General features: G+C 38.7%; 2 protein-coding genes across 6 annotated transcripts in view; one reads left to right on the top strand and one right to left on the bottom strand.

Annotated features, from left to right (window-relative positions):
* Positions 1-9,649: 9,649 nt before the first annotated feature.
* Positions 9,650-26,171, top strand: part of NAP1L1 (nucleosome assembly protein 1 like 1) — a 33,255-nt gene continuing 16,733 nt past the window's right edge. The window contains exons 1-3 of one of the 5 annotated variants that reach the window (XM_027071214.2): positions 9,650-9,780; positions 20,098-20,134; positions 24,630-24,715. In XM_027071214.2, the coding sequence (XP_026927015.1) occupies positions 20,118-20,134; positions 24,630-24,715 (103 nt within the window). In that variant the 5' untranslated portion in view covers positions 9,650-9,780; positions 20,098-20,117. The remainder of the gene's footprint in view (positions 9,781-20,097; positions 20,135-24,629; positions 24,716-26,171) is intronic. The other 4 variants (XM_027071215.2, XM_027071213.2, XM_027071212.2 and 1 more) reach the window with 4 other exon arrangements.
* On the bottom strand, positions 9,771-19,662 carry LOC128311026 (proline-rich protein HaeIII subfamily 1-like). Its single transcript, XM_053199631.1, has 2 exons — positions 19,623-19,662; positions 9,771-10,474 (listed from the first exon to the last, which is right to left on the bottom strand). Exons 1-2 carry the CDS (start codon positions 19,660-19,662, stop codon positions 9,771-9,773), a joined length of 744 nt encoding a protein of 247 aa, XP_053055606.1.

The raw sequence follows: 26,171 nt of genomic DNA, 5'->3' as shown, positions 1-26,171 counted from the left end.
AAACATTAAAAAAAAAAAAAGAATACAACCTTGATCATGTGAAACTATGTAAATGTGCCTTCTTCATTACTAAGATGTCACGTTTCTGGAATAATAGAGGTTTGGTTTGACGCCTCACATATGTGAGAGTGATACACCCAAACTGAACTGACAAATACTTGGTACCAACACATGACAAGATTTGGCTAGAATTTTTCTGTATATGAAACCCATGCTCAAAGATGGAAGTCATTGAGTGGTTTTGTATTCCCCACTGTATTTCTCACATGACCTTGAACAACTAGACCAAAACTTTTTCGATATGGTTTTTCTCTTGCCAGAAATGCTGTCCTGCTCTTATCACACAGCAAATCCTTACTTCCTCTTCAAGATTTGGTTTCAGTGTCACTTCTGTGACATCTTTTCTAATACCTACTTCTCCATTATTAGCACTTACATTGAGTTGTAACTGCTTGTTTACATGTCTGTTTCTCTTGGAGTGAATTCCTTGAATTCTGGGACATCTTATTCGTTTAACTAGAAAAGAGATCGTTACAGGCTCAGGTCTGGTGCCAGGTTCCACAAATGTAAATCCAGACTCTGCCATTGATGGGCTGTGTGGGCTAGGGGCAGGACCCAGATCTCTCTGGACCTCAATTTCCTCACCTACAATGTGGGGATAATTATAGTAGTATCTCATAGGGTTGTTGTGAGGATTAAGTGAGCTAGTATTTGTAAAACATTATAGGACAGTGTGTGACACAAAGAAGGTATTTAATAAATATTAGTGATTACTATTATTGTTACTGTTGACTTTAAATTTATTTCAATACTTTATCTCTAATATCCTGTAATTGCTCAAATTTACTCTGCTACAACTGATGACAAATCTAATTTCACTGCTCGTTGCTTCTTCTAGCTTTAAGAACTAACTTTTCAAAATATGAATCACAATCTGATTTTGCAGAGATAGAATATTGAGAAATGAAAGATGCTGAATGTCCAGTATTGGCAAAAGATGCATAACCACATTCCACTTCTTCTTTTCTTCTTTTTTAAACTTATCTTGCAACTCCTCCTAAGTCCCTGATATGACCTTTCTAGATCAAGAAATTGGTCCCCTTTTACTTCTATACTTCATTCTCATTCCCTTCTACCCCTCCCCCACCCCACCCCCTACAATGTGTTTAATACGAATTCCTGCTTCATCCCATCAGGGAGTTCTTGATATTAACATGACTTATAACTGATGATGTTAACCTTGATCGTTTTAGTTAAGGTGATATTTGTCATGTTTCTCTACTATAAAGTTAAAATTTTTCCCTTTCTTTATTCTTCTTTGGAAGTGAGTCATTAAAGCCAATCCATAACCAAGGGGGAGAGAATTAATCTTCACCTCCTGGAGTGGGAAGTATCTACATAGATTCTTTGGAATTCTTCTGTAAGGATGATTTGTCCCTTCTCCACTATTTACTTTTCATTCAATAGTTTCTGTATCATTATGGACTCATGGATGTTTATTTTATTCTTTGCGTTATAATCCAATACTATCATTAATTTGGTGCTGAATTGTTCTAGCTTGGGCCATTGGGAATTCTTTCAGATTGACTCCTGTGTCCTTCTGATATGCCCCCATCACCTTTATTTTATGTTTATTCAAACTTATAATGGTGTAAGGATGTTCCAGACTTATCTTGTATTTTCCCTCCCTAGTCCTAGAATCAGCTATATCTCCTTCTCTTGGAAAAAAAAATGGTATTTAGAAATCAAAATCTGGGTGATGGGCATGTTTATTGCTACTAGAATGCTTCTAGGCCCTCTAAATGGACAGAGCTAGGAAATACATGCATATATACTAAACCTATTATGCACACATCTTTTTGTCTATGTATGTATGTATGTATCTGTCTATAAACATGAACTCATACTGATATCTCTGGCCCCAGTCCACCACCACAGGGCTCATATTAGCCTTCTGTACTTACTTATTTATGATCTTTTTCTCTGATAATGACAGACCTAACTCCCATCATCTATGATTATTTATGTATTTGTTTGACCCTAATAAGTACAAGTTGAGTTGTGTCCTCCTAAAGTTTATATGTTGAAGTCCTAGCCCCCAGTACCTCATACTGGGAGGTAATCTTTATAGAGGTAAGAGAAGGCAAGGTAAAATGAGGTCATTAGGAAGAGCCTTAATCCAATATGACTGGCGTCCTTATAAAAAAGGGGGAATTTAGACCCAAACATATGCATAGAGGGAACACGATGTGGAGCTCCTGGTAGAAAAAGGCCATCTATGAGCCAAAGAGAAAGGCCTGGAACAGATCAGATCCTTCCCTCACGGCACTCAGAAGGGACCAACTCTGTCAAACCCTTGGTTTCAGACGTCTAGTCTCCAAAACTGTAAGACAGTAAAATTTCCGTTGCTTTGGCACCGGTTTTGTACTTGGTTACCGCACCCCTGGCGAATGAATACAAACACCTCATATACAGATAAATTCGTTTTGGAATTTCTACTAATTACCTCTCTAAGAAACAAATTCATCAAACAGAATACAGTGTTTATGTACGGCTGTTTTTGCCTTTATTGAGCCTTAGTTAGTCAAAATTCTGTTTTTTCAAAGTCAGCTCCTTTTTTACCTGTACTGTTAATGGTACTATATTATGTATTTGTAATACAGTTAGTTTAGTCAGTCTGAATACCGTCCTAGGATCCCTCACCCTCAACATCTTGGTTGATCTTTAAAAATTTGAACCCAGTAAATAGGTTTTGAGAAATGTGTAAAGCCTGTAAGTATTCACAACTAAAAGAGGACCGAGCAGTTCTGTTCCCGTAAAAAAATCTCCTCCTGCGTAGCACCTTCGGAATCAACTCTTCACGCCTCCTCAACCCCCGGCAACCACTTATATGTTTTCTATCCCTGTAATGTCACCTCTCCCGTGTGTCATATAAATGGAATCATATCCTATATAACCTTTTAAATATGGCTTCTTTCACTCAGCAGAAATGTATTTGGGATTCATCCATGTTGTCGAGTAAATTACTAGCTTGTTCCTTCTTATTTCTGAGTAGTATTCCGTTGTACGTTGTTTGTTTATTTGTTCATCTGTGGAAAATACCTTCATTGCTTCCAGTTTTTGGCAGTTAGGAATAAAGTTGCTATAAATATTCACCTCCATGTGTGTGCGTGCGTGTGCATGTGTGTGTGTGTACGTAAGTTTTCAGTTCACTTGGGTAAATACCCAGGAGTGAAATTGCTGGATCAAATGGTAAGTGTGTATCCAACTTTATAAGGAATGTCCAACCTGTCTTCCAAGATGACTGTACCATTTCTTTTTAATGTTTATTTATTTTTGAGAGAGAGAGAGAGAGAGAGAGAGAGAGAGAGAACATGAGCAGGAGAGGAGCAGAGAGAAAGGGAGAATCCGAAGGTTCTGAGCTGTCAGCACAGAGCCCAAAACGGGACTGGAACCCATGAGCTGTGAGATCATGACCTGAGCTGAATCTAGACATTTAACTGACTGACCCATGCTGGTACCCTTGCCTGTACCATTTTGTATGCATACCAGCAATGACCGAGAGTTTTTATTATTCCACATCTTTACTGGCATTTTGTACCATTTGTTTTAATTTGAGCAATTCTAAGAGGTGTGTAATAGTACCTAATTGTAGTTTTATTCTGCAAGCGCTGCATTTCACAGATCTATCCCTGTTGCTATATTACATTTGACATTTTGCTGCCTAATACTCTATGATATGCATCCACCACATTTCACTAGTCTCCCAATAATGGACACCACCATTATCTCCAAACAATACCATATAATTTATTTTCTTTATTCATTATGATCTCAAAAATTTCAATATTTCCTATTTTTACTAACAAGTTGTTTTATAGATGAGGAAAAACAGTATCTCAACAAATATCCGCACAACACCTAAACCATATCCAAAAATCTTCTTGCATAGACTAGAATCAAATTTTCTTACATGGACCCTATCATAAATGTAGAATTGATACAATTTTCTTCAAAAAAAGATCACTTAATAAAGTATTATGATTTCCAGTTTGATTTCAATGACTTTTTTCTTTCCTTTCTCCCTCCTTCACGTGCTTTCTTCTTTGCTTCTTTCCTTTCTTTCACTTCATTCTATCAAACAAATATTTATTGAAGGCCTTTGTCCTTCTAGTCATTATACACAAACAAGGACACTGCCCTATGGAAACTAATTATCTAGTATAGTGTGTGTTGGGGAAGAAGGTAACATGGGAACATACATACAAAAAAGCTGTCTGAAAACAAACAAGAATGTGCAACCAGATCTGCCTTGGTGAGTTAGGGAAGGTTCCCCAAGATAAACACTTGGGCTTGATTTTGAAAGAAAAGTCGAAGAGAAGAGCAGAAGGTATAAAAACACTTGGCATGTTGAGGGTCTTGTGAGTAATTCAAAGTCATCATGTATGGGGTTCATGACAGTGGGTAGCGGGAGGTATGGCTAGAAAAATAGGATGGATTCAGATTAAGATGGGCTTTGTTGGCATTATTTTGTCATGTAGACATCAAAGAGCCATTGCAGGGTTTATGACAAAGTAGATTAGATTGGACTTGTATTTGGAACCATAACTTCGGCAATGTGAATCAGAGAAGAATGAGAGATCGGTATTAGGGAGCCCAATTGCAAAGCTATTGCAAATAGTTAAGGTAAAAACTATTGAAGACCCACACAAAGGAATGGCCTATTTTCTGCCTATTTTGTCTATTTGTGAAGCAGGTGGGGGAAAAAAGTAAAATCTGGGAAGGTAGAACCATATTTGTCACGTAAATTAGGAAAAAAACTATCATCAAAGGGCAACATAAGAGATCCATGTTTGTGGTGACTGAGCTATTCTGTATTTTGCCTGTGATAATAGATACACATACTTACACACTGTAACACTGTATAGAGCTAAGGGCAGAAACACACACAAGTGGATCCAGGTGAAACTGGGGAAATCTGAGTAAGATTGTGAATTATTGTTACCATTGTGTTAAACGGGATGAAATTTACATAAATCTTTCTGTGTTATTTTGTACAATTGCATGTGAATTTACAGTCATTTTTATACAATCTTCAATTAGAAATGATAGCAAAATACGGGGCGCCTGGGTGGCTCGGTCGGTTAAGCGTCCGACTTCAGCTCAGGTCACGATCTCGCGGTCCGTGAGTTCGAGCCCCGCGTCGGGCTCTGTGCTGATGGCTCAGAGCCTGGAGCCTGCTTCCGATTCTGTGTCTCCCTCTCTCTCTGCCCCTCCCCTGTTCATGCTCTGTCTCTCTCTGTCCCAAAAATAAATAAACGTTGAAAAAAAAATTAAAAAAAAAAAAAAGAAATGATAGCAAAATATATTTTCAAATGAAAATTTATTCATCTTTTTTTGGAAGGAGATAGAAAAATTTAAGACAACTTGTCCAAAATTCTCCACTGGAATTTTGATCGATTTTATGTTGCATTTACAGAATAATTTGGGGGGAAAAATGAAAAAGAAAAACGACCCAGATTCAAAACTAAAATAAGTTATTTATATATATCTTGTGCAGTTTTTACATGCTAATTATTATTGGTGCCATTAGACACTTTACATACTGAAAAATTGGTGACAATAAATGTTCATTGAGTTAAAGTACAAGTTGTTGCTCTGGGGACTTACATATATTTCTCTATCTCATGCTAATGAAGAGGCTGATTTTGTTAGAATTATTATTATTATTTTAAATATTTATTTTTGAGAGAGGAGAGAGAGAAAGACAAAGCATGAGCAGGGGAGGTGCAGAAAGAGAGAGACACACAGAATCTGAAGCAGGCTCCAGGCTCTGAGCTGGCAGCACAGAGCCTGATGTGGGGCTTGAAATCATGGACCGTGAGATCATGACCTGAGCCAACGTTAGACGCTTAACTGACTGAGCCACCCAGATGCCCCTGATTTTATTAGAATTATTATTGCACTTTATAGGGTGTCTGGATGGCTTAGTCGGTTAAGCATCTGACTATTGATTTCAGCTCAGGTCATGATCTCACAGTTTGTGAGTTCTAGCCCTGCATCGGGCCCTGGATGCAGGGAGGTGCAGAGCCTATTTGGGATTCTCTGCCTCTGTCTCTGCCCTTCCTCTGCTTGTTCTCTCTCTCTCTCTCTCTCTCTCTCTCTCTCAAAAATAAATAAACTTAAAAAATAGAATTATTGGGGCGCCTGGGTGGCGCAGTCGGTTAAGCGTCCGACTTCAGCCAGGTCACGATCTCGCGGTCCGTGAGTTCGAGCCCCGCGTCAGGCTCTGGGCTGATGGCTCAGAGCCTGGAGCCTGTTTCCGATTCTGTGTCTCCCTCTATCTCTGCCCTTCCCCTGTTCATGCTCTGTCTCTCTCTGTCCCAAAAAAAATAAAAATAAACGTTGAAAAAAAATTAAAAAAAAATAGAATTATTAATGCATTTTACAGATGGAGAAGCCTGGGGGTCAGAGAGTGTAAATACTTTTGCAAGGTCACAGAATGTTGGGTTGAACCTATGCCTGTCCTTCAAGCCTGTGCACTTTTCCATTATTTAGGGGTTGAAATACAGACATAAGCACATTTAAGAAATTATCTCTGTCATCGGTTTTTCAGGTTGATTTCTATAGTGTCTGTATCCAGTATTTTAAAATGTGGAGTATAGTAATTTTGTGGTAATTCATGTGGATTATTTCAGTTCAGGAAAACATGTTTTAAGATTTGTGACAAGATAGCTTTTGATAAAATATTTCACAGAAATAGTGTCAGATATTATTAGAGGGAGCTTCAGGGGAGTTCTCTCAACCTTTAAATAAAATAAAAACAAAACAAAAGCTCAGTAAGAAGTTTATGATGGTTAACTTTTATTGGGTGTTAACTCTGTCAAATATCATGTTAAGCAACTTACATGTTGTTTAAACTTTCACAACAAAATCTAGATGAAAATTGGGCTATTTGACTCCAAAGCCACACTTTTTCTAAACCACTGGGCTACAATGATGTAAAAATCTACCAAATGAGAATAATGGGGGATAAAGCAAAAAGGAACTTTATTATTTTTTTAAATGTTTTTTTTATTTTTGACAGAGAGAGACAGAGCATGCGTGGGGGAGGGGCAGAGAGAGAGGGAGCACACAACCTGAAGCAAGCTCCAGGTTCTGAGCTGTCAGCACAGAGCCCGAAGTGGGGCTCGAACTCACAGACTGCAAGACCATGACCCAATCCAAAGTCAGATGCTCAACCAACTGAGCCACCCAGGGACCCCATAACAAGGAACCTTAAATGAAAGATTTAGCGTGGTTCAAGATCAGTGACCAGGGCCACCATTTATTGTAATTAAATTAGATGAGTTAAATGCATTACGTGTTTTGGGAGTCTAAGAGGAGTCAATGTGAAAAGTTCAACGGTATCTACAAGTCAGTCACCTTCTACCCCTTTGTCTCATTTTATTTTCTTCATAGCTCTTTTACTTACTTATATCAAAAATTATTTCATTTCTTGTCTGTTACTTGCCCTACCTCACTCGAACATAAGTTCAGTAAAACCAGGAACCTTGTCTTTCTTCTGCAATGCTGTATTTCCAGTCTCAAGTTGTTTCTAACATATTTGTTGAATGAATGTATAAATGATTGACCTTCACTTGACTTAAATGGTAGAGTTTTAGATTTACAAACTAGGGTTCAAAAGATCATGTTAAAAGGCATGCATTATTAGCAATATAATAGTGTTTCATTTCTTAGGCTAAGATACACTGGAAGAAGGGAAGGAAAAAGCTGGAGGAAGAGCTGGAGGAGGTGGCTGGAGAAAAGGGGAAAGAATATAAAGCGGGGTGAGAAGTGAAGCATCAGAAATTAGGAGCCTTAGACCAGTGACAGAAATTGGTGGGGCTTCCTGGAGCAGGATGGAAAACTAGCTAACTTCTCAATTTGGTCTCAGAAGTTCTACCACCACAAAGATTTAAGGAACGGAGGTGAAAGTTATTTAGTTCATTTTCAATAAGCTAATTACCTTGCATCGTGCATAGCTTCAATTGGAATGCAATGCTCTTGAGGCTTCCATTGAAATTAGAGCCAAGTATATGTACATATTGGGCCCTGGTCTACCTAGTTTATGTATTGTGGATTCTTCATGAGGAGTCATTACCGATATTATTATAATACTTGTTAACCTTACATCATTGTTGAATAGGATCTTTATGAAGAAAGAAGATCGAGAAAAAACAAAAAGGATCGCATATGAAGAACCAAAATGAAAGGGTAAACCGAGGCATGTGTAGCACAGAGTGAGAAAGGCAAGTAATTTTAATGAGGCTGGGGATGCCAAGAAGAAAAACTGTACCCTCTAAAATGGAATAGACACAGTTGCTAAACGTAAACATTACAATAGATGACTCCAGGCAGTTTGAAATGTAAAGGAATGAAGCATTTTGAGGTTCCCAAACTTTTTGATCTCATGACCCCTTTATAGGCTAAAACCTGGGGACCCCAAATAACTATTCTGTGCATCCTAGATACTGATATTTATCATATCAGAAATTAAGAAACTTTAAAAGTATTCATTATTTCATCTAAAAACAATAAACCAGTTAAATATTAACATGAAAGAACATTTTATATATAAAGTAACTACGTTACAAAACAAAAAAATGGAGGGGCATTGTTTTCGGTTTTTTGCAAACCTCCTTAATGTCTGATTTAACTGCAGGTGACTGGATTTTATTATCTGCTTCCTTTTTCAATGTTTCCATGTCACATGTCATGTACTTTCTGGAAAACTCCACTGGACACTTATGAGAGAATGAGAACGCAAAAGGAAAATAACGTTTTCGATTATGGAAATACTTTTGACTTCCCCCCTCCAAAGGGTCTGGGGAGCACACTTTTGAGAACCACTGGTTTAAGAGTTAACGTTAGTCAATCCAGCACCAATTGAAAAACAGCCATGATGTTTCACAGGCCTGAGGATTTACATCAAATTTACTTTTTTCAGCAAGATGAAACAAGTGTCCTCATTATAAAGCATACGGACACGGACAGTAAACAAATAATGCCATTTTCATCCGTCGCAAGAACGAGCTACCTAACGCGCCGCACGTTAGGGAAAAGGATGGAGGGGTAGGGATGAGGAGGCAGCCTCGGAAGCCACTGAGACCCGCCGACTTAGGAGAAGCAAAACGGGCAGAAGACGCCGCCAAGGGGGTCAGGAGGAAAGAACTCTTGTTCTTAGAGGGGGAAAAAAAAAAAAAAGAGAGCGGGGAGAGAAAATGGTTGCCGGGGACCGGGGAGGTGCGAGAATCAGGCCGGGCCAGGGGCGGGCGGGCGGCAGCCGGCCCTGCAACGGGCCGAGGAAAGCGAGGTGCGCCAGGGGCTAGCGTGCGGGTCACGGCCCTTCCCAGCAGCCGAAGGCGTTGCGGGTTCTTTCCCAGCGCGGCGGGGAGAAAAGAGAGGGCGCGGCGCGCGGCAGGGGGCGGAGGCGGGCAGCCGGGGACCCCGAGCGAGCCGCGGAGGGTGCGGAGGTCGTCGGGGAAGAAGGGCAGCTCTGTTGCTAGGCAACCCGTCCTGGGCCCGCCTCCCGCCCGCGTTGCTAAGAGACGGCGAGGCCTGGGGGGGCGGCGGAGCGGGCCCTACGTGCTGACGCTAATTGTATATGAGCGCGAGCGGCGGGCTCTCGGGTCTTTTTTAGCGCCATCTGCTCGCGGCGCCGCCTCCTGCTCCTCCCGCCGCCGCCCTGAGTCACTGTCTGCGCAGCTCCGGCCGCCTGGCTCCCCGTGCTAACCACCGGTAACGGATGGGGGCCTGAAAGGGAAAGGGGGGGCGCAGAAGTGGTCCGGCGGCCTGCGCGGAGGGGAGGGACGCGGAGCCGACAGCGGGGGGCCGCTGGCCTCTGGGGCCTCCCGGGTCGTCCCGTGAGGCCGGAGCCCGAGCGGTCCGCAGAGTTTGGTAGCCCGTAGCCCGCGAGGGCCTCCGGAGCGGCCGGCGCTACGCTCGGGGGCGGCCGGGGAGGCGCGGGGGTCGGTGCGGCCTGGGAAGCCCGAGGGCCGTGCTGGGCTGCGCCGCGGCCCCCTGAGCCCCACCGGCTTCTCCGCGCGGACGGGAGCGAGGCCGCGGTCTCGCTCAGGCGCTCTGAGCGGCGGCCGTGCCGCTGGGGGCCGGGCGACGGCCGGCGTGCCGGCCGGGTTCGAGTGCTGAGCCCACCGCCTCCTCGACTCCCCCGCTTCCTCAAAAATAATCCCCGGAGGGAGGCCGCTGGGGGATGGAAAGAACGGCGGAGGCTGCGAATTCCGATGGGAGGGAGGGGATGTGAAGGGACGAGGCCCGGAGGGGGCGGGGAGGCTGCGAGGCTGCTGGGCTCTCCGCCCACTGGAGGCGGCGACTGTGCTGGGAGGGGAAACCCCGGGCGGCTTCCCTCGACACGTGGCCGCCGCCTGGGCTCGATTGGAGACCCCCGGGTGGCTTGTCCTCACTTCCCGGAGAGCTGTCGGGAGGTGGTGGGATGTGGGAACTAATAGTGAGTAAATAAGTCCGGCAGCCCTTGGCTTTCAAACTTCTACCTGCTGATCTTTGGTCTTTATCTTTTTATCGGTGTGGTAGGTGATGGATGATGAAGTAGGGCCTCCACTGCTAGGATCTTAAAGAATTAACGCATGTAGAGGGTTCATGGTAGCTGTTATTATCAAAAATTTTGTGTGTGTGTACCTCCAGTACACTTAGAATTTGGATGGGTGTCTTGACCACGGTTTCATATTAGGGGAGAATTTATCCTAATTAATCTAATCCTGTAAACGGTTCTAAGATGGAAATAAACGATTTGGCCTGCACTCTTCTTAATTCTGTTAGGACTTCTTTTGCATTCTTACAAATTAGTTCCTTTATTGAAGTTCCCAAAATAGGTTACTTACCTAGCTGTGTTGTTTTTAAGGTGTATGGGGAGGTGGAGGAAGTACGGGGTGGAAAGGAGGCATTAATGTAAACTTAAATGGGCCAAGTTAGTAGCTTGCTGTCTTGTCTATGCCTCAACTTCCCATAAATGGAGGCAGTGAAAGGAGGCGGGGAATGCGGTCTGTCTGGGAGGTACCTCTAGGCTTTCAGAGCACATAAAGAATGAATCCGGCTCAAGAAGCCCCTAGTTTAGATCATCACTGCCTGATAAATGATTAGTAACTAGTTCTGTAATGACTGCACTTTAAAAGCTCGTAACACTTTGCCTGGTTTCAGAAGAGCTACAAAACAAAATTTGCTGTTTTTTGAAAATAGTTAGCATCAAAATACCTTTTAAGACTAATATTTAAGTCCTGTTCTCTTGTCAGGTTACATTAACACTCTTTTACTTATTTTACTTAGGAAGTAGTAACATTGTACCTTTGGATAAGGGGGGAAACCTTACCTATAGAGTAACTTGTTTCAAACTATTGGGAGGTAAATAAGCTTTCCAGTTACCATTTGGGACTAAGTCTCATGCTTGTTTGAAGTTGTTCAAATTCATAAAATAACAATTTTTTAAAATTAAGAGTTCAAATTAATGGTAAAAATTAAAATGGGCAATTTACTTCTAGTACAACTGGTCCTTTGGAGGATAGATGGAACTAAACATTTGTTATGAAAGCTTGACTTTATGGATTATCATATCAGGTCAACATTGTGTTAATTCGATAAATGTAATTTTAAATTCCTATCAGTTTGAAAAATATGTAATTTTATCTGTTGCAAAATACTTATTTTTGATATTGGACTTATTGACAATATTAAGCTAATGCTAAATGTGGCACATGACTGTTCTTGTTCTCTAGAGATTAAAAAAACAACTCAAACCCAACACTTGTCCAGAATTAATTTAATCCAAAATGCTATTGCTCATTATTGTGTCCAGGTAACTGATTGGATTCTCAACTCCCCAGATTACATTAAAAACAGCCCTTTGGGGGGCACCTGGGTGGCTCAGTCGGTTAATTGTCTGACTTTGGCTCAGGTCTCATGATCTCGTGGTTCATGAGTTCAAGCCCTGCGTCGGGCTCTGTACTGACAGCTCAGAGCCTGGAGCCTGCTTCGGATTCTGTGTCTCCATCTCTCTGCGCCTCTCCTGCTCGCACGCTGTCCCGTCCCCCCCCCCCCCCCCCCCGCCTCAAAAATAAACATTAAAAAAATGTAAAAAACAGATCTTTTGTAGGAAAAGGGGCTAACAGAGGCAAAATCTATTTGACTTTAAGGTATGAAGAAGTCAAAATGAACTAAGACTTTGCTCATTTTTTGGTTATAAATTTGAAATGTTAATGAAAATAAGATTGGGATGAATCCTGATCAGTTTTGAAGACTGATGATCAGTCTGTTCAGATTCTCAAGTCTGATCAAAGCTGTAATTGTTTTTATTTGATTCCTAGAGTAAATATTTTAGCATCTATGTGGACATAATATCTTAACACATGAGAAAAAGAGTCATAGATATACAATGTTGAATTGTGATGAAGGCTACAAAGAAGAAGTGGGGGACGGTATTTATAACATTCTTTTTATGGAAGATCTGTTTAATAGTAATATTAAGCGCCATTTCATACCAATTTCATCTGAATAAGAAGTTCTCTTTGTTGGGCAGAGTAGGGGTTAGAAGGTGAACGTTGTTGCTTTTGCCCATCCTTGTAAGTTATTTAGTACATTGATATGAGACCACTAGATCACATTATTGCACTTGCCATAGAAAGTGGTCCCTGTACTTTTGGTTACCAACACTGCACTTTTACTGCTACACACTTTGATACATTTTTACTTGTTCAGAAATTTTGTACATTTTGACTTTTCTTGGGGAAGGGGGCTGTAATTTTGAAGAGCTTATTAATTACATTTAATTACCTATTACGTTTAATTTTCTAAGGTAAAGAGGGTACAGAAGAACACAACAGAGATAAATAACGTAACAGCACAAATTACTCTGTGTATTATTAACTAATTTAATGATCCTAGAGGTAGGTAGTATCAACATTTTAATGTGGAAACTGAAGTACAGAGCAGTCAAAGATCTTATCCAAGGTTACATAACCGAGCAGTGATGACTTATGAGGCTTTTGTATTGGTTTTTAAAGTGGGTTCCCTTGATTTAAACTGTTAGCTATATATCAGCTTGGAATTCATAAAGCACACTTGCTGAAGTTCCACTCTGCTCCAGTAGAAAAGATACAGTATTTATGGTCATGGAGTCATCCAACATGAAATTTGTTTTCATATAGTAAAGTGATGGCTCCTAAGCTTTTTGTCTGCCGTGCGTGTGTGTGTGTATTTCCCCCCACCATGTAAATAAATTGGTTTTACTAATGCTGGGTGAATTTTTAGCAAGTTTTTAGTCCAGCCCAGGTATGTTTCTCTGCTGTTGGATCAGATGATACTCTAGATAATGAGCTCCCTTGGACAGAAGGTATGCGGTGTTCTCAAATAGAAGTCCTTTTTGCTTGGGTCTCAAAGACAAGTCCGTTCTAAGTCGGCTGTTGACCTCCCGGAATTGAAAAACTGAGCCTAAAGAATATGGTACTCAAACTATAAGATTGTGTTGGAGTCAAATAAAGTTATTGAGCCTCTGGACCACTAAAAATAGTATTAATAGGACAACAGTGTCTTAAATATAGATTTGTTTAAAGTGTATTTGGAGGGAGATGTGAGGTCTCAGGTAAAGGGAAATCTTATCTTTGGGATATTACCAGTTCCCTTCAACTCTTGCTTTCAGACATTTGTAATCTTTAGTGATTGGCTGTTTCCACATGAAGTAGTCATTTTCTGTAAAGGAATAACAACTAGTATATTACTGTATAATCTATGTAACGTAGGCTTTGATAGAGCAGGCACTTTGGTTTTTGGAATAGTGGACTGGGCACAGGTTTCGGGAGTCACATGTGTTGCTGAGCAAGTTGCTTAGTATTCTACCTGCAGGTAAAGGGAAGCCTGTAATAATCCCTTACAGAGTAGGCTTCATAAAGGTTAGCTCTCTTACTGAAAGTAAAGAGGACTTAATTCAGAATCCAGTTTTCTGGAATGGTGAGAGTTATTTGATAACACGTCTCTGGACGTCTAGCTACTACAAGACCACAAAATAATCAGTTAGTGGTCTAATTCACTCACTTGTTTTCCCTCTTTGTTCAGTGGAAGATTTTTTGTGTACAAGTTCTCAGGTTAAGATTTGCCTTCAGTCACGATATCATGAGCTATGTCTTTCAATTGAGATCTTCCAAATACTACATATATTGGGTAGTGAATTCATTCAATCTTTTGTTAGAGTGACCTTTTCATTTCTAGTAATGCTATTCCTTGAAGTTTATTTTTCTTGATGTTAATGCAGTGATACCAGCTTCCTTTTGGTTAGGATTATATTTTACTTGGCAACTCTATATCCTATGTTATAGATGTGTTTCTTATAAATGCGATGTAGTTGGATTTTCTTAAATCCTCCCTGACAATTTTTAATGGGAGTTTTAGTTGATTTACATTGAACATTATTATGATGTTTAGGATTAAATATTTTTTATGTGCTTTCCGTTTGTCCAGACTATCTTTTTTTTCTTTTAGGTTGGTATAAAAATACACTTATAAATTTAAATTATTTTTCTTCTACTTTGGAAATTGCATGTTTGGTTTCTAATTTTTTGTAAGTCATCCCGGAAATTATAGCATGCCTGCTGAGGGACGTAAGAATACTTTAATCCATTACCCCCACCCTCTCCCCACCCCAACTTAGTGTTGTGATAGTTTTCATTTTTAACACACTAGGCAGTGGTGGTATTTGAAAATGTTTATTTAGATAAATGCAATCATCCTTTTTACTCCTTATTTCTTCTTGCAAATTACATCTGTTTGGGATCACTTGTCTTCTGCCTGAAGAATATACTTAACAGAGTGTTCTTAGTGAAAGTGCTAGAGGTGTTTTTTCCAGAAAGTATCTTTCACTTTCATTCTTAGAGGATGTTTTAGTTGGGTATAATATTCTAAGATCCTTGGCTGTTTTCGGGCAAATTGAGGATTTTGGTGTCTATTGAAGAGAAGACAGCTGTCTTTTTGTGGGTTTAAAATTAATCTGAATGTTTTCTCTTTGTGCTTTTGTGGTGACTAAAAGACTCCTTTGTCTTTAATGTCTTGCTTTTTCACATATCTAAGTGTGGGTTTCTTTTTTATGTATCCTGATTGGGATTTGTAGGGCTGTCTTTGATCAGTTCTGGAAAATTCTTGCCTATTAATTTTTTCAAATATTTTCTGCATTCTCTTCTCTACTCCTAGAGCTTGTATTAAATATTTGTTAGACTTTATTGTATTCTCAAATATCATTTAACATCAGTATTTTGTATCCTTTAGTGTCTGCCATATTTTGGAAGATTTCTTCTAAGCTTGCTTCCCTCAATTATCTTTCTAGCTTGGTTTTGTCTACTGATAAACCTGTTCCCCCCCCTCCCCCCCCCATTTTTTTCCCCAAGATTTTATTTAAATTCAAGTTAACATATAGTGTAGTGTAGTAGTATTCAGGGGAAGAATTTAGTGATTCATCAGTTATATGTAACACACAGTGCTCCTCACAAGTACCCTCCTTAAGGTCCATCACCCATTTAGTTCACTCTCCCTCCAGCAATCCTCAGTTTGTTCCCTATAGTTAAGAGTCTCTTATGGTTTGCCTCCCTCTCCGTTTTTATCTTGTTTTATTTTTCCTTCCCTTCCCCTATGTTTATACTTATTTCTTAAATTCCACATATGAATGAAATCATATAGTATTTTTCTCTGACTGATTTATTTTCCTTAGCATAGTACACTCTAGCTCCATCCACATTGCAAATTGCAAGATTTCATTCTTTTTGATGGCTGAGTAATATTCCATTGTGTGTGTGTGTGTGTACACACCTTCTTTATCCATTTATCAGTTGATGGACATATGGGCTCTTTCCATGATTTGGCTGTTGATAGTGCTGCTGTAAACACTGGGGTGCATGTACCCCTTTAAATCAGTATTTATCCTAGTAGTGCAGTTGCTAGGTGGTAGGGTAGTTCTATTTTTTAACTTTTTGAGGATCCTCCATACTGGTTTCCAAAGTGGCTGTGCCAGTTTGCATTCCCACTAACAGTGCAAGAGGGTTTCCCTTTCTCCTCATCATCACCAGCAATTATTTCCTGAGTTAATTTTAGCCATTCCGACAGGTGTGAGGTGGTATCTCATTGTGGTTTTGATTTGTATTTCTCTGATGATAAGTGATGATAAACCTGTTCGTTTAGTTTGATTTCCATTATTTCTGTTTCTAGAAGTTCTATTTAGTTCTTTGCCAAATTTGCCATATCATGTTTAATAGATGGCCGTTCTTTGCAGATACTGAGCCTAGTTATTTGTCTATGATAGTTATAAGTTTGTTTACAGTCCTTTTGACAACATTTAGGTCTTTATAAGGACAGATTTCTGTTGTATTCTTTCCTCTTGCCCTTACTGCTCTTGAAAACTTGTATGAATTATTTGAGGTCTAGGATGAAGGTGCCTTTCACTTAACATTTGGATATGTGGGTGCTTAGGAACACTATCAGGCAGAGACCGCTTTAAGCTCAGGGCTTGAGGTTTTGGGACCACACTGATAAAGTGAATCTGGGCTTTTGTCCAAGAGAACTGGTTTATTATCCCTGATAATGCAGCACTTTTGGGCATCTGCTTGATATGGAGGGTTACTATAAAGATTTCTTCCCATCTTGAATAGGTCTAGGGCTTTTGATTTCACCTGTCAGTAGTTAAAACTGAAATTCAGATTTGAGATTGGCATTTGTTCTCAGGGTCTTTTTCTGATTATCATTTTGCTTTTAGTTTGGGGTTAGTAATTCCTTGCTGTCTTATTGGAATTTTCCTTGATTTTAAGATTTCAATAGATACTTATTCTGTACTTTCAATTATTTTTTATTGGTAGAGTTGGTCTGCAAAATATAGCTTGTCACTACTAGAAATGGAAATTCTTCAGATCTTTTAGCAATATGTCTGATAAATAAAATTCTCATTGATTATTTAATATTGAGTGCAGTGAAAAAACTAATGTAGGTATTGACTGAAACCTGTGTTCTTCAATGTGATCTGATTATCTGAGAACCACCTGCCTCAGAAGCTGGGTTTCTTGTTTATAATGCAGATTTTTGGGTCCACGGTCTCAGACCTGTTGGTTCAGAATCTGGGCATGGGAATCAATCTTTTTTCTTTTAAATGAACTTATTTGTAATTTTAGATTTACAAAAAAGTTGTAGAGATACTCCCGAGAGTTCCTGTATGCCCCTTACCCAGTTTTCCTTAATGTTAACATCTTACGTTACCACGGTGCATTCACTGGTCAGTCTGTACATTTTAACAATCATCTCCGCAGTTAATTTTGCAGAATACTGACCCTGTGCTAAGATAATTAAAACTGGACAGAATTCAAAAGTAGCTTGTGTTTATTGAGTGTTTAGTGGATACCAAACACAAGTCATTTGTGAATTTGCATCTTGATAAGAGCAGTTAAGTGAAGGAACAATTTTTTTTCCTATTTTTTTGGAGATGGTGAATAAGACCAGAAGTTGTTTGCCTGAGCTAGATTTTCACGAAGCTGGTGTCAACCCAAATGGTCTGAGTACAAAATTAGGCCTGCTTTAAAAAACAAGAATGTGTACAACCAAGAAATCTAATTTAGCTAGAGTGGGCAGATTGGAGAAGGCCTCTCCGAAGAAGTAAATGCCATCCTGTTCTGTCTTGAATCATCTTTAATAAAGAATCAAAAGAATTTCATTTTAAGAGTTACAATTCTAAATGTAACTCCACAAAGCAGTGTAGCCATTCTTCTGAGTACATGTTAAAATGTTACACAAATTTGAATTTAGAAGTTTTGAGGAGTTTCATATTCTTGATAATTGCTGGATTTATTAGGCTATATATTCAACCCAGCAAGTTCAAAAATTTTAGCAAAATGTATTTGTATATGGGAAAAGCAAGTAATGGAGAATGAAACATAAGTTCTCATTTTCTCCTGGTCTTAATAGGTAACTACTCTCAGGTTTCTGGTAGATCTTTACAGAAATGTTTTATTCATAAACTATGTGCAAGAGTATGCATATTCATATAAATACATGTGCGGGCGCGCGCGCGCGTGCACACACACACACACACACACACACATTCCTGTCCAGGTTGGATTTTGCCATACACTCTATGCTCTTTCCATATCAGCTCATATCTGCTTCAGTTTGGCTGCAGAGCGTTTCATTGTATGCACATTCCATGCTAATAACTAAGTTTATTTTTGATGAGGTAAGTGATTGCAGCTGCTGTGCCTGTAAGCTGTATGTGCTTGCTGTCTTGAAGGATGCAGTGACTGGCAAAAGCACATATAATCCCTTAAATGCGAATCTTGTGCTCTGGTTAGTTGGGAGAGATAGACGTTAGTCAAATAATAACACTAATCTGTAATTACAAACTTGAGACATTTTATTTAAAAAAAATTATTTTTTAATGTTTATTATTGAGAAACTGAGGGAGACAGAGCATGAGCATGGGAGGGGCAGAGAGAAGGGAGACATAGAATCTGAAGCAGGCTCCAGGCTCTGAGCTGTCAGCACAGACACGGGGCTCGAACTCACAAACCGTGAGATCATAACCTGAGCCAAAGTTGGATGCCACCCAGGCGCTCCAAGGCATTTTATGATGGAAAGAAATAGAGCTTTATAGGAGTTTGTACAACCAAGAAATTATTTACCCAGAATGTACAGGTTGGAGAAGTCTCTCTGAAGCATTAAACTTTGAGCTAAGAGCCAAAAGATGTGTTAACCGAAGTTGTGGAAGAACCTTCTAGGCCAGCATGAAAAGCACAGGCCCTTAGGTTCATAGGTTTTTTTTTCATGTTAGGGTCTCAAATTAAGGCTGGAGATGGATATTTTAAGGTTTTTTATATTCCTATGGCCAAATTACTCTCCAGAAAGAAAATAGTTCATGGTAACACTAGCCACATTTAAGAATGCATATTCACAGGGCTCCTGAGTGGCTCAGTTGGTTAAGCCTCCAGTTCAGGTCATGAACTTGTGGTTCATGAGTTTGAGCCTGGTGTCTCTCTCGCTCGCTTGCTCGTTTGCTCTCTCAAAAATAAACATAAAAAAAATGCATATATTCGCCACCACCATTTTCCCTGCATTAAAAGAAAATCCTTGCTGATTTGATAGACAAACTAGAATCCCACTTGTATTTCTTTGACTAATATTCTATATTTTTCTTTTTGAATTAGTATTTCTTCATTATTGTTTGCTAAGTATTTTGTTAATGTTGGCTAATTACCCAGCATCACTAGAGAAATATATTATTGCTAGTAGAAATTACTTAAAACAAAAAATAGAGTAGGATACATTATTAGGAAGAAATATTTTCTTCATAATTTGTTTAAAGTCTGAATATTAGATCAGTAATAATACTCCAGATACTAAGACTTGACTGCTAAAATCAATAACTCTTCTTAACTCTGTAAGTAATAAGCATATAAAACATGCTGATATGAGGAATCACGTCTTGTAGCATTTTGAGAGTTAAAGTCTGTGGTTTGATTTTTAAAAGATTAAAAACTTGATTTTAATGTGGGATCCTAAGCTTGGTTTAGGTTATTTTTTTGTAATTTGTGCATTACCTCTGGCATTCAGCCATTTTTCTGCCTGAATATAACACATTTTACCTTAAGTTTTATTTTTCTAAAACCCATATTCTCTAAGTTAATACAGTACTTATCTATAGTAAGAAAGAATTTAGGATATGCCCTGATTAGTTCTAACAGTGTTGACATCAGGTAACCAAGAGTTTGTTGACAATATGCCAGCATATCCAGGATAGCCTTGGGGTATGGTGGTTACCAGTGATAAGACATGAGGTGCATTTGAAGGGATGGGGAAGGTTTACTTGATATAGGTTGGGACTCAGGGCTTTATAACTGCCATTAAGTTGTTTAAAGGGCTGACATTTGATACAAGAATTATTAAACTTTTAAAAGAGATCTCCAGGAGGGCATAATTAGTACAATAGGTGGCAGATTTTGGCGTGTGTGTGTGTGTGTGTGTGTGTGTGTATTTTGTTGTTGGTATTGTTAACATTGACCTTTCTCTCCATAGATACTTGGAGTTCTTACAACATGGCAGACATTGACAAGTAAGTGCCAGATAATTGGTTTTTTGTTGTTGTTTTTTTTCTCCTTTTCCAGAGATAGGCTTCACTTTGTACTGTGGTATGGTTAACAGCAGTATTAATAACATTATGCAAATATATGGTAATATCTGCTATTATAAAAGTGGGGTATGGCATATCTAAGACAAAATAGAGTATATATAATCATTGTCATAAATACGGTAAACCATTTGCTAGTGTTTATTCTTAGGAAAGTGCTGAGCACAATAATGAATCAGAAATACTTACGAAATTCATTTTTACCATGTATGTATTTCCCAGAGATTTTACTTTACAGTGTAATGTATCCTACATACAAGATAAAAAGTTTATAAAATGTATGCATAGAGTTTAAGAATAATAGGATATTTACATTCAAGTTTTTAAAAGTACAACATTACTATTAGAAGAAACCCAGTATCCATCTTCTCAATTGCATCCTCCCACCTTTCCAGACATGTAAATACTGTCTTGGCTTTTGTCTAATTCATTTCTTTGTTTTTCTGTAGATTTTTAACACCTATGCATTCTTAACCGGTTTAATTTTTAACACCTACACATTCTTAATCAGTGTTTAATTTTGAAAATCTGAAAAGCAGTCACAAACTTAGCTGCAAGAGAAAAGCAATATTACTACTACTAGTTGAAGTTTCCAAGGTAGGAAAACAAAAAGCAAAAAGATTATCTGGGTCATACTGTGGCTTCAAGTTTCCTCAAGACTTCATTGGGCAAGGCCGTGCACTCTAGAAACAGGTTTAATGAAGTTGGCTTCTGGCAGGGTTCTGGTGTGGATGGGTATCTTGAAGAAATATGGTAAGGGAGAATGGGTGAACTGCACTATTTGTTGCTTATGATTTCCCATAACTTAGCAATGGATTAAAACTGTACACTTCTGGATGGAGGACATATGCTATGACGATATATCCACAAGGTGCAGGCAGCAGATCATGGAGGTAGGAAGGCAGAAAATTTAGCACAAGGGCATCAGATTCAAGTACATTTAAGAATCTGGCCAGTCCTTCCACACATAAAAAGAATGGCAGCAGGTATTTTAGTGATAATGGCTTTCAAAGTGATTGCCCTCCTGTATTGCCCTGCTCCAATTTGAATTGCTTAACCTTGGTTATACAGTTGTCATTGTGGATCTATTTTATTATCTTCCTGGGGTTTTGTTCCTTTCCTTTGGTTCCTTCTCTCAGGTTTGCTGTTTGCTGTATCCCATGTTGTTTTCTTTTGGTTCTTTAGTACTTTCTTGGACAAGTACAAAGGAAGTAAATTATTTTGAGATCTGACATGACTGAAAGTAACTATTTTATCCTTACGTTTGATAGTTTGAGTATAGAATTCTGATTCAAGAATCCTGTTTCTTCAGAAATTTGAAGGCATTGCTCCATTGTTACTTTGCTTCCAGTATTGCTGTGTTGAAGTTCAAAGTCAATTCTTGATCATTGTAATGTGACACTTTTTGTCTTAAATATATACATATATATTTATTTCTGGAAGCTACGCTGGCTTCAGAGTTCTGAAATTTTCACATTGTTGTATCTATTTTTTTAATTTCTCGTGTTAGGCATTCACTGGTGGACCCTTTCAGTCTGGCAACTTGATGGCTTTCAGTTCTGGGGAATATTCTCAACTTACTTTGTTGATTGTCTTGTTTCTGTTTTCTCTTTCTGGAGCTTCTATTATGTTGTATTGTTGAACTGCTTCTTCTAATTATCTTTTGTCTTATTTTCCATCTTTATCTCTTTGCTCTTCTTTCTGGGCAAAGCTGAAGAAACTTTATCTTTCAACTCTTGAATTGAGTTTCTAAATTTGTTATTTTAGTTTTCAGGAGTGTCTTTGCTCTCTGTTCCTGTTTTTATAGCATCTTGTTCCTATTTCATTGATTGTAATATCTTTTTTCTGGATTGTCATATCTTTTCTCTGGATGTTTTTCCTCTTTATAGTATGTTTACTCCTAAATTTTTCTTTCCCCTATTTGTTTTTGTCTCCATGTTAGAGCCTTTCTCAAATAGGAGGTAATACTTGATTGTCTGCTAAGACTGGGGTGGGGAGAACATGCAATTGAGGGAGGTTTAAAAAAAAGTTGTTTGGAAAATTTGACTCTTGGAGTGGGGGAGGCTTTTAATTTAGATTGTAATGTAAGATCATCAGGGTAGGCGTTTGTTGTAAGAATCCGCATTATCAGGATGATGTGTTTTGTTTTTTTTGTTTTTTTTTTTTTATTTCTGGGCTGGTCAGATACCCCAGTGAAGAGTGTCTGGGTAAAGATCTGGCTTTCAGTGTTGTGGAACCCAAATTAGGGAAAGGTTGCTAGGGAAGGGTTGCTACATTCAGCATTCTAGAGTGATACAGTCCTATATCTGAGATACTCTTAGCTGTACCTGTGGTTTTGGAGGCTGAGCTCTCAGCTTAACCCTTTCCAGAGAAGAAACTGCCATGCTTCTGCTAGATAGAAGGGGAGGATCTGGGGATTTAACTACTTACCTGTTTTTGTTTAGTTCTCCCTATTTTCTCCACTGTCAGTCTCCCAGCTCTAGTTCTAGAAGTGTCCTTTTTAAGATTCTGTGTTTGGGCTGGTTTTCAGCTTTTCCTATTGCTAACTTAAGGATTTCATTTCTCAGTGAAGTTGCTGCTCTTGTCTCCTTGTCCTTCAATGTATTTTTTTGTTTTAAAACCCCTTTATCATAATTGTAGTAGGGATTTGGGGAGGAGTAAGATCAGAGGAGTATGTGCAATCTGCCATCTTAACCTTGCAACCCTCATTCTGTTTTAAACTTAAAAAAAAAAAAAAAAATTGGTTGTGACAGCTTGATACCCCACCATCCCCTTATTTAATTTTGGATGCTTGTGAGCCCTAGGAGGATGGGAGGAAAGGAGAATTAAAGCAGGCGTCAGCAAACTTTCTCTGCAAAGGACCTAATTTATAAATATTTAGGCCCCTTGGGCCATATGGTCTAGTTGTAGTTACTCAACTCTGCTGTTGTAGCGTGAAAGCAGCCATAGACCATGCGTAAACGAATTAATGTGGTTGTGTTCTGGTAACGTTTTATTTACAAAAATAATGGGCTGTATTTGACCCATGTTTGTGGACCCCTGTTTTAAAGCCTTAAAATGTAGATGTTCAGTAAATTAATAAAATCACACTGGAGGAATAGTTTTGTGGTCTTTAGTGATCTTAAGTCTGAGTATGTTGAAGTTTATAATAAAAGATAATTTCAGAATAATCTGTATAATTTCAGAATAATCTGTATATTTGATGAGAAGGCTGGAATTTTTTCCTTAGTTACGGGAACATAAACCTTGCTGGCAGAACACAGTTGACCTTTTCTATATTTGTCTCTATATGAAAATTAATTTTCCAAATGCTGTTTCTAAACATGAAAGTAACTAAATCTCTAAACCAGATATTAAAATGTAAAATCACACAAGGAATTATATGAAGACCTATACATTAACTTAGATATCCTTATTTCCCTTTTTAATTCCTGTTGAAATTGCATGTTCAAAAACTAGGTTTTTAAGATGAAATGGGGAGAATTTTATCTTCCTACTTTTTCCTTTTCTTTCAATGGTGCCATCCTCCTGGCTTTGCTCCAAGCATGCAGTAGACTCGGGTCTTCTCTTTAACTTTTTGCCCATCTCTACTGTGAAGTAAAGAAAAAGGAGGAAAGTCCAAAGATAATGAGTACAGGCTGATGTGATTGCTCCATAGCCGTCAAGGATCCAGTTCCTTATTCTTCTAAATTCCTTCATTCTGTTGACTTTTATTCTCTCTCTAGGATGCCTCATGGTCCAACATGGCTGTTGGAACTCTAGTCATCACATCCCTGTTCTAGGGAGGCAGCAAGATGAGGCCTCCCAGCTGTCTACCATCCTATGTAGGAGGCTTACTTAAAGTTCTATACGACTTTTTAACTCATTGCCCAAACAGACCTACATAACCCACCTAGCTAAGAGGTAGGCTGAGAAATGTAGGATTTTAAAGCTTGGTGTATTGCCGTGTCCTATAAAATCAGGGTGCTGTTATTCAGTGATATCAGTGGATATTGGGTAGAGAGCACATACTTCCTGACCTCTCATTGCCTGTACCAAAACCTACTAAACCACATTTTTAAAGCTTGAAATAGAGGGATGCCTCGCTGGCCCAGTTGGTAGAGCATGCGACTTTTGATCTCAGGTTGTGAGTTCGAACCCCAGGATGGGTGTAGAGATTACTTAAAGGTAAAATCTTAAAAAAAAGTGTGCAATACAAACTTTATATTTGATGTGCTTTTAAATGAAATTTTATGTACTTCCAGTTTGTGCTTGTTTACATAAGAAGTTAGAGAACCGAATTACCTTTTGAATTTCCTATTTCATATTTTTGAAAGAGGCATATTAACCTAGAAAATAAATTGAAGTTTTTCTATAATTTTTTATTTATTTTTTGGTAATTGGTACATTTGAACCTTGGTGTGATACTATGATATTGTAGCAAAGAACAGTCTGAACTTGATCAAGATTTGGATGATGTTGAAGAAGTAGAAGAAGAAGAAACTGGTGAAGAAACAAAAATCAAAGGTATTATTTTAAATTACTTCAGGAGCCAGTGATTGCTGGCACATGTCTTCTAGAGGGTACTAACAAATACTGTTCCCTTTTGGATCCTTGTTGCCTTACCCACATAGCCCATACCTCTAGTTCAATAACAGTTTGTATGTGTATATTCGGGTGGGGAAGAAAGGAGGGGAAGAGAGGGGTTGAGATGGAATGGTAGTAAGGGAGGGGAAGGTATAGATACAGTTAGTGACCCATCAGAAGTCACTCTGTGTACCCTCTTGCTGCTGCAGTGACATGGCCTAACTGTGTCAGACAGCTGCCCAGGAGTTTTGTCTGAATTTAGAAATGTTACAGGTTGTTTTTGGTGGTACTTCTAAAAAAAACAACACTAGCTTAGAGTGATTTGAAAATGTTCAGTATTTAATAGTAGAAAACCTATAGTTGTATGTCAGTCTTTTTTAAACCCATTTCAACCAAACAACCAAAAAAGAGATAAGTATTAAATGTAAACAAAAATCACAGTTTTCTTGAGCAAGTAATTCTAGCAGGAAGAGGAGTAGCAATGGTAGTGGAGGTTATGCCTGCAGGTTATGCCCTGTGGGTATGGGCCAAGAATATTGAAGTACCAGATGACTCAACTTTTCATTGTTAAGCCAGATGGAGGTTAATTGTGAAAAGACCACTGCACGTTAGTTTCAGCTTTCATCTTACAACATTTTCTCGAAAGATATATAAGTCTGTATCCTTAGTGGCCCGTATTGACATTTCTAAGGCATGTTGGTTATCACAACTGGACATCATCCAATAATCAAATTAGTATTAGGAATTGACCTTTAAAAACACAACTGGGAAGGCTAATATCAATTTTGTGTAATGTCTGTTTATGAAGAAGAGAGGATATAGCAAAATAACTTGTTTCACCTAAATCTGGTATTTTTGGTTTAAGTATGATTTTAGACACCATTAATGAATCATGTTTTGTTTGGCTTTAGTTACAACCTTGATTGTTTCAACTGTTAACATTCTCTATTCAGACATACACAAGCACACTATACTATTAAGCATCAAACAAAACATTTCGGTTACTCGCTCCACAGTCTTTGTCCCAGGATTGAAACTGTATTTGCAATTTTCTAATAGTGTGTGTTGTCTGCTTCAAAGCATTATCTACAGTCATAGATAGGCATCTGGATGAAGCTTTGAGCTTCTCAAAAACGGAAGGTGTGTGAAACGCAATGTAGTAGGAAGAGAAAGGATATTATTCACAGGAGTTGTAGCAATGGCCTTGAGAGATGGTGATGTATTAGATCATTAGGAATCTGAACTTTTCCTAGAGTGGATTTTCCTCCGCTTGCTGCCCATCTCTGTTCAGACCAATGATTTATGGGCTAGTCAGGAAAACTTCATGATTGGATTGTCCTATTAAAATAGCATAATACATTTTCATAAAATCCTTCTTTCGATGCCCTTTTTTTTT

The sequence above is a fragment of the Acinonyx jubatus genome, chromosome B4 (assembly GCF_027475565.1).
Source record: "Acinonyx jubatus isolate Ajub_Pintada_27869175 chromosome B4, VMU_Ajub_asm_v1.0, whole genome shotgun sequence".
Lineage (NCBI taxonomy): Eukaryota > Metazoa > Chordata > Mammalia > Carnivora > Felidae > Acinonyx > Acinonyx jubatus.
The sequence above is the reverse complement of the archived record's forward strand: the minus strand, read 5'-3'. Positions and strand labels throughout refer to the sequence as shown.

Bases quoted from the DNA above. Each gene is read 5' to 3' on its own strand.
- LOC128311026 (XM_053199631.1), bottom strand. From the start codon at position 19,662: ATGTGTTATATTCAGGCAGAAAAATGGCTGAATGCCAGAG. The intron at 10,475-19,622 runs GTAATGCACAAA...ACCTCCCGACAG, and splicing joins AAAATGGCTGAATGCCAGAG to CTCTCCGGGAAGTGAGGACA.